The sequence below is a fragment of the Loa loa genome (genome assembly GCF_000183805.2).
Source record: "Loa loa unplaced genomic scaffold supercont3.11, whole genome shotgun sequence".
Lineage (NCBI taxonomy): Eukaryota > Metazoa > Nematoda > Chromadorea > Rhabditida > Onchocercidae > Loa > Loa loa.
The window spans coordinates 88,678-97,757 of NW_018108191.1; the positions used below are offsets into that span (position 1 = coordinate 88,678).

The 9,080-nt window shown below is 34.6% G+C and overlaps 2 protein-coding genes across 3 annotated transcripts; both read right to left on the reverse strand.

Moving 5' to 3' along the window:
- Nucleotides 1-36: 36 nt before the first annotated feature.
- On the reverse strand, nucleotides 37-1,274 carry LOAG_10104 (hypothetical protein; the record flags this gene model as incomplete). The annotated part of the gene is made up of 3 exons (XM_003145632.1): nucleotides 37-259; nucleotides 683-783; nucleotides 1,182-1,274. 3 exons carry the CDS (start codon nucleotides 1,272-1,274, stop codon nucleotides 37-39), a joined length of 417 nt encoding a protein of 138 aa, XP_003145680.1.
- Nucleotides 1,275-3,282: 2,008 nt separating this feature from the next.
- Nucleotides 3,283-9,069, reverse strand: LOAG_10106. Of its 2 annotated transcripts, none has more exons than XM_003145633.2 (6): nucleotides 8,691-9,069; nucleotides 5,171-5,361; nucleotides 4,689-4,895; nucleotides 4,139-4,288; nucleotides 3,902-4,042; nucleotides 3,283-3,626 (listed from the first exon to the last, which is right to left on the reverse strand). In XM_003145633.2, the coding sequence occupies exons 1-6, from the start codon at nucleotides 8,910-8,912 to the stop codon at nucleotides 3,458-3,460; spliced, it is 1,080 nt and encodes a 359-aa protein (XP_003145681.1). In that variant the 5' UTR covers nucleotides 8,913-9,069; the 3' UTR covers nucleotides 3,283-3,457. The 2 variants fall into 2 exon arrangements, with proteins under 2 accessions (XP_003145681.1, XP_020307197.1); XM_020448089.1 differs by lacking the exon at nucleotides 8,691-9,069 and adding an exon at nucleotides 6,660-6,751.
- Nucleotides 9,070-9,080: the final 11 nt, after the last annotated feature.

Sequence of the window (9,080 nt, forward strand, 5' to 3'; positions counted from 1 at the left end):
AATAGTTCCAGTCCCATTCCAGTGTTTATTCTACACCTAAATATAGACATCAACATATGATGTAATGACGGAGCGACACAGCGGACATAATGGTTCCTCGTAGGTCTCCAACAATTCCTCAACACAATAAGCACATACACAAATGTGATTACAGGGCTGCAGTAAGATAGATTTCTCATGAATGAAACAAATACAACAAGTAATCCGGCTTAAATCCTCAGCACCACAATTCAAGGAATATCTTCTCAGATGTCTCGATCTGGAAACTGGAATCATCCCAATAAAACTGATGCATAGATCGCATAAAAATCTCACCGGCAGAAGTAGTGAATGTAGCACAGTGGCAATTAATGGGTACAAATACAGAAAAATGATATGAGTGAAGCGTCGACAATTCGGAGCAATAAATCGTATCGAAGCACTGCCAACTTGGACAATAGAAATTTGCTTAATGATAATAATAAGTGCAGTACAACTTAGGATCGAAATTAAGGAAGTCACTGTTAATATGAATGGATGAGAGATTAACAAATTTATCAAACTCCGGAACGGCCAGGCTATTAGACAAGTGACTTCATAAATGAGAAGGTGAAAGACCGAATAGAGTAAAGCAAGTAAAAAGGAACAAGAACTTGTAAAGACTTCCAACGGCGACCCGACATTATTAATTGTTTCAAATAACCGCAAGATGACATGTGCAAAGAGTGATATAACTTCATTACATACGCTGGCATACTGATCTACCAGATCTGCGAGAGGTCCTAAGTTGGCCAGAATTGTTTCCTGCAAGATGATAACAGAATGATCATCTCCAAATTATTAGATCGATAACGATTATTCTAAACAAATTCTCTGTAACTTCTGAATGTAAGTCGGGCATCAGCTACGTGCTTGATGTCCAATAAACAATTATAGAGTCACTTTAAACAAAGATAAGGCATAAACTAGACTTTATTAGGCACAGATTAAACCTATATTAATCAAGCTTTTACTCTAAAATGATGGGCCCTCTTTTCACTGTACACCCAATTTAATCATACCAAATTGTAGAAAACTTTGAGACCTAGGAAAAACCCCGCTTGTAACTCATAGCAACTCTGCTACACCGACCGTTTGTTCATAAGGCTGTTTGAGATAACCTGAACTAACAAATATATGCAAAACTGGAAGGTGGTAATTACCTTTCCAGTAGTTGTTCCTTGTACTGCACTTACCTCACCGAAACGAGATTCCGAGAATTCCCGCGAATCTCTCAAAGCTTCAACCTCAAACATCACGTTCAAATGAAGCTTTCAAAAAAGAAAATCACATCTCCAAGCACAGTTATCTAAAAAAATTTTGTCATACTTTCAGCATTTGGTACGACTGACGAAATCTCACTATATCCGTGTCCCACGCATTTAATGAAACGTGCAGAAAAACAGCAAGTCTGAAAATATGAAGAGTCTTCCAGCCGGAGACAAATATGCCATAAGCGCCAGCGCCTACCCTATAGCCCTCCCCCCCCACAAAATAACCGTCGAAAAGGACCCATACCACCGATGGATTTCGGTTGATAACAATGATAACAGCACATCTTATGCTGTTGTGGCATAGTTGACAAGGTGGGACACAATGAAATCGAATCCCATATTATGCAACAGGAATCTCAGACGTCTCTGAGGTGGTACAACCCGGCAACTTGTAGCTTGCATAGTCACTTAGACTAATTAATTTTAGCTTTTTAGTAGAATACGAAACAGACTACGACCAAGTACGAGATGCCTGCGCAGAATACGCGATGAAGTTGGGACGTAGAACTTATGAAATCCTCGGTAAGGAATTCTAAACGGTTAAATTATGCCCAGTTATTCTCGCCGGTCCTGAATGTGTTAACAATCTCGTTAAGAAGCACGTGGTAATATCATAATCTCATTTCTATTAAAAGTGTCAGTATCTCATTTCTATTAAAAGTGTCAGTAAAAAAAGTGTCAGTTTGGTCTTCTAATCTAACAGTATCAAGGAGCTCTTTGAGTTCCTAACTGTTAAATCTATAATGTACATTTCCCAAGTCTTGAATAGTGGAGGTTGCAAGTGAAACTCTACATTAAACGTTATCTTTTATGAAGTTATCACTGTCTGAAAAGTGAGTTAATATGCAGAGGAAACACAGATTGTTAGATTATTTTAAAAGAGGAGAAAAGATGCACTAAGTATTTTCGGAAGAACGAAAATAATGAAAAGAGGAAGAGATAAAATTTAAGAACAATCGAGAGATTCTTTATGTATTGGGACAGATAAATGGCAAGCACAGAGCCTTTTGAATAAACTCACTACTTTTTACAAAATGAGCAGCAAATTAATAACAACGACAACGTCCTATCAGAATACTATGAATAAACAATATTTCATTCCACTGCTCAGAAGAAAACGCAACTGGAATAGCCTGATATTTCTATGTACCAGAACATTTTAAAAAGTGAAGATACAACTGAGTTGATGAAACGTACAACAATACAAGAAACGCTCTAAAGTACGCTTAAATCATGCTCTTTTAGCTATTGGTGGACATATGTTGCATCATACCAAAGACAGAAATAAAAGGTCCATAACATTACTGGACCAAAGAAACAATGTAAACAAGATTTCGGAAAAACAGATTCAGTAAGCTTCAAAATTTCAATAATAAATTAAACGATTAAAAAAAAGCTTCTAATAAATATACAGACAACTACACCAACAAAAAATATCTTACAAATATGATTTCTTTTATGCAACACAGAACTCCGGAACTTTGACAGTCTCTGGAAAAGATCTTCACAAAGTCTGACGTATAAATACGGTATATGGCTCCCCCAACTACCACCGGATTTTGCTTATCGCAGACGTCGAAGTTCTGAATTATACCTGAAATTTCGAGTAGCAGAACACGTAATATTGAAAATATGTGCAAAAATAATGCACAAAGACAGATACAATCAAAAAAAAGAGGGAAAAAGAAACGAACAGAATAGCTACACCTGTTAATAAGTAGTGATGGTGGAACTTCAACGACTAAATTATTGTGAAAGCAGTATCTACTGCATAAAGACTTTTTTCCAAGACCAATATTTTGTCACAAGTAATGAAAAATAAAAATTATGAGTAATACAAAAATGATTGGGTGAGTGATGCATTTTGCTCGAATTATCCAAAATGTTCAACAGTAGATGGAGGTAAGAGAAAATATCTTTGGAATATAAACCGTACTTTTACGGAATTTCAAGCAAAAAAACTGAAATTTCACTAATTCAGAAATTTTTGGGAATGGAGAAAACTGTCAATTTTTGGCTTCCTTAAAGTTGTGGTGAAAATGACAAACCTATCACAAGAAAAAAATTGTTTTCAAAATGCAGAATAAATAGATTGTGCAAAAAAGCAAACAAAAAACAGAAGAATTTTGGAACTTTTCAACATAAAGCTCAGCAGTGACCGTCTACTATTGTAATTTATCGCTTATTCGTTGAACAAAATGATGCACGCAGGCTGGACCCGGTAATGGCCAATCCCATTCGTTCCGTAATGCACCATCAGGTACATCACTTTCAAACCAATAACATAACCAAAACCACCATAAATGAGAAAGAGGCGCCCTAGTCCTTTCCACCCTGAAAAATTTGAGAATGTCAAAATTATAGAACTCCCAGATCCTACTCTCAAAAAACAATTTAAAGCTTACAGGTACAATCTCAATTGCCAAAAAACAACTCAGAGTTCACAAAACCACTGCAAACAGAGAAAAAAAGTAAAAAGCTGAATTTACCAATCACTTCCAGCACATGTATCTCTCTCAACCTTCAAACATTACTAAATTGGATCTGCCTACAAAGAAGTCAAAGAAAAAAGTTTGTTTAAATTTTTGCGAAAGGATACCAAAACAAACCTTGGCATTGCGAAAACCTGGTGGTAAGCATAGAAAATATGACTGGTTAGCCAGTAAGCTATTAGAACATCCATTGTATAATGACCGCCCGAAATAACAAGTGCTGCTATTCCAATGTATGTTAATGGTGCTGCGATGTATCTATAAGACCTTTGTCACAAATTTTCAACTTTACAATATATTTCAAAGCTGTGTCGGCATTATTGTTGTCTTCCATTAAGAATTCAAAATACTGACCGCAAATAGACCAATTTCCTTGGTGTATACTGAAGTAGGGTGAAATACATAATCGTTAACACAACGGTGTGACCGCTGAACATGAGATCACCACAGAGAATTTTATCTTGACCCGAAGTTAGACCTAATGTTACAACATATGTTACGAACCTGAAATTTACAACGAAACAAAAAACAAATAACTTGTGGTAGCTAGCAGAGAGCTTAGCATATTGCGATAATATTGTAACAACAATGCTGGTTTCTCTGCGGCCATTCAAGACCAATAAGAGAACCAGGTTTTCATGAACATACTTTCATGATGGTGTATTACCACGACGCCACCATATGCAGAATATATTTCAGCTAACAGTGTTACTGGAATTCCCAAACATGAAATTGAAACTCACAAAGGAGAGCAAAAATACTTAATTCAAAAGATCCATTTCTGACATCATAAATCTAGCCCTTAACGACAAAAACTATGACACGACTATATCTAAACTGAAATTATATAGGGCAATAGTCTCACAGAAACAATATCAAGTTAAATTGAATGAGTAATCGCTACCTTGTTGTTATTTCCGTAGCATACATGGCAGTTCTATTAACTTGCGGTAAGCATATTTCGTCACGGTTTTGAAATGATGGCGGTAAAAACGTTAATCCAAGAACTACCGCTCGCAAACCGTACATAATTCCTCCAAGTAATAGCACACGACGAAATACTATTAACCGTTTCTTATGCAACAGAACACACGTGAAACCAAGTATAGCACTGGAAAGAAAAACATAGTAATCAGTAAATTAAGGTAAATTTAGAACAGGAAGGAAAACAGGTGGTTTAAAATTAATGACTGGAAAACTGTGGTAGTGACGATAATGGTCAACTGTAAAAGTTTATTCCGCCCAAACTTCGAGGACTGAACATGGGACAAAATCTCTTTGGTTTGCTCAGAACTTATAAAATATGTTGAATTTTCGCACTGCTTTTTTCCAATACGTGGATATCCATTTTCTTCATTAATAAGAAGGATTAAACAGAAAACTAACTTCAAAGTGGAAAATATGTCTCCGACAACCCAAGCCCATCTCTGCTGTGGTATCAGCATAAAAACGAGGTCTGGCAGAGGTTCTCTCGGTACTATGTCGTGAATCACAGTGAGCAGGAAAAAATTGAGGAATGCCGATATTAACAAACAAACAAACGCAGCACACGTTTTCAGTGCTTCCTTTTGCCATATCTGGAAAAAAAAAATGTAATCACGATTCTGAAATACTTCAAATTAAAGTTTATAATGATCCCTTAAATATAAGATTTACTGACAGCATCTTTCCTGATATCTTCAAAATTTAATATATTGCGACTCACTGCAAATCTCACACACATGTCGAAGAAAATTTTATCCATCATAAAATATATTGGGAAGATATTAAAAGTTGGCCTGCAGAAAAATTTTCATATAATCTGCAAGTTCCATGCAAAAAACGTCTTATTCGTTTGAATAAAAACACAAACACTTTATTTTCTCAAGTATAAGTTTAATTAGGAAAAGATTTTCTGTAGTAGTCGTGTATAATCAAAATAAGTATAGTAACTTAAGCATCCCAAGCATTAGAATAAGTACATTCAGATTTTTATCCAAGGAGCAAAGAAAAAGAATAAATGAAAACTAGACATAACAAAGCACACTTTTTTACAGCTAAATAATAAAAAAGCATGCAACATAAAAATAATAAAGCAAGAAATGCAACAAGCACTGTACCTAATCTTCAAAAAATTGATCTCTCTGCTAGACACCACATAATCCACATTCTTCGAGAAAACAAATGGGTAACTATAGGAAGCTGCACGAGAAGCAGAACAAATGAATTATATTAATCGATGACTGGGAAAAGAAAAGAACTAAAAAAGGACAAAATTTTGTAGCTAAAAAGTACCATTCATAATGGATAGCGATTTGATAACAAATTATAATCGAAGAAGAAATACCAATTACTACTAAACTGATGAAAACAATTCTAGTTTCAGTTCAAAGATCAGGAAATGGAACATGAAACATTTCGCAAAGGGAGAGAAATAGATCAGCGTTACTGCGTAATGAGTAGAGATAAGGAAGTAAGGTGTATCACAATGCGAATAGTATAACATGTCAATTGGGAGATAGATTACTGTGGTGATGTTAATAACCTGACTAAAAATTTAAAGTTTAAGCTCCCCAATATGGATAAAACAAACAAATAATGAAGATCTCTGAAACAAATTTCTAAAGAAGAACCAACAACCAGATAATAAATAACAAATCCCTTCCTCATCTCTCAAAACAGACAGAAGTATGTGTATTTTTGCATATTTCGAACATGCTCAACAAACAATTAAATATATTACCTACCAGCAGCAAGCTCAACTTTATGAAAGTTGAAGGTGCTTCTACGTTCCTTAAGGGAAAAAGAAATAATAAGTATAACAGGAGAAAATACTTGGGTGACCTACGGAATAAATTCTAAAACAGGAGAACCTTATAAACATTCAAGAACTTGCCAAGAGGATTTGTGCCGAATGCTGCTGCTTACGCATAGCAGTAATCATCATAGTATCACACCACCCGTGATAAATTCTTTTTTGAATAATCTGCGATAAAAACAATTAGTAACACTGGAATCACCACAATTACGACTTGATTTTATTATTAAAAGTTTTTTGATAAAGCATATAAATTGAATAAGAAGCATTCGAATATGCTAGATCGAAGAAAGAGAAAGGGGAGAAGCTGCTAATATGAAAACAAATGCAAATGAAGAGTAAATTTCCTACAAAATAATGCAACCTCTGGAAATCGAACAGCGCTAAAACAATAAGGATAAGCAATAAGGACAATCCAAGTATACCTATTTTATACTAAATCAGTGCTTGGGATAAAGTTCCGATATGGCGATAAGAACGATAGTGATGGCAATGGTAGCATTTTATGTTCGCAGTCGTTTTTCCGACGGAAAAACGAGCTTCGGAGTGCGCTGTCTAATGTCTTTTATTGAACCTCGTAAGCACCCTACTGCCTCAAAGATTTCATTGACTCTTAAATTTAACACACACACACACGAGATAAAAAAAAACAAAACAAAACAAACAACCTCATTTTATGAATATCAAATATAATTCTGTTTTGATTTGTACTCTATATTTCTATATTAAAGTACACATGTAAAGTCTTGAAAATTATTCCGTGAAATGAAATTCAAAAGAAAAAAAAATTACTCTTAAGAACTCTATCGTTAATTTTTCACATCTCAATATTGCCAAAATTTATAAAATAAGAGTCCCATAGAGATGTCATTTAGAAATCCAGATGCAGGAAATATTATTTGACAGCTACTAGTTAGGTTCACTATTAAATTCATGCATCATGAAAACAAAGTTATTTACATAATCTATTTGCATTCAGCAGAAAACGTGAATTAATCGATAAATATATCCTCATTATGTAACTTCTGCGTAACTCTGCAATTGAGAATTCAAAAGTTTCTTTCTCACCAAATAAGTCTACTTTATTTTTCGTGGCACAACAACTTAAACGAAATGTTTGAAAATTGATAAAAATTTGTTCACTATTGCGACAACACATTTCGAGTAGAAGCTGTAGTTGTCAGAAAATCGCAGCATTCAATAACGAAACCAACTCTCATCAAGCAACAATAATAATGACAACGAAAACGTTATGCACCGCAGAGAAAATCAGCAATGGTGGAAGTGACGTTTGCTCATCTTTCACATATACGTCATCAACAACAGCTACAGTAACTCTTCGTATGAATTCTTTCAAACTTCAACTGGTACAAAACTTGAATTTCAGTTTGAACATATCATATTTTTTGAAGTTCTAATTGTAAACTAGTTTAGAAATTTGTGATTTCATGCCATACTAGTTACGTGGCTGTCCGTCTAACAATCTGTACTCCTCAGACAATAAAAATGCATTAGAAACTAGGAACTGGTCCTATAAATAACTTTCTCGCACTTTAAGGACAATTTGCTGCATATTCCATGAAATTTACACTCAAGTAGAAAATAATATCATATGCCATCATGTGCAGAAATAACGCATCCTCAAGAGAATAACATTAGATGTCACTAGAATGAACTACAACGACAAGATCTTTAGGAAATAATCAAGCAATAAAAAGAAAAATCAAGACATTAAGAAACAAAAGGATAGCTATGACTTATTATTTTCGCAATAATTTGCCTGTTTCTAAATAATTTAATTGTCCTTATTATTAAATTACTTGATTAACCAAATTATTCTCTTAGCTAGTGCTTCATGATTTCTTGGAGCATGGCTGTTTTTAATACGTACATAATTTCACTCCCTTTTCTAACTTAACTTGAAAGATAAAGAAAAGCAAGGAAATAACGTCTATTCTTTCTCAAAATAGCAAATAGCATCATTTACTTTTTATTTGGTTTTGTTAACATGGTTAACCAACACGGTTTATGGTTACGACCGCTTCAAAACAAAATTCTCTAGGTTTCATTTAAATGAATAAATGAATACCAATTCAAAAAATCACTAACTCTTCGTTGTCGATGAAAAATGCAGTCATTGCGATGAACTGGTAAATCGTTTGAGGATATAGAACTAACAGTTCCATTAGGCAGCGGCTCGACGATGTTCAACGATATTTCTGTGGGCAGCCGAATCTGATCTTGACTATTATTTGAAATACATTGTTGAAACTCGATACACTGTCTAAGAGGTACATGAGAATCACTTTGGTCGCGTCGATGTCCACCCATCAATCCCGAACAGTTCCCTTGAGGACCCCTCGATTTTCAAAATATAATAGGGGTCCCTTCTCTTCTGTCCAGGTAAATTTCTTAAACCAGGTTCTATAATTCTTTATTGCCAATTACTGTTGAAACTGCTCTGGACTAATATCACTTTCCTGGAAATATAACTTAGGT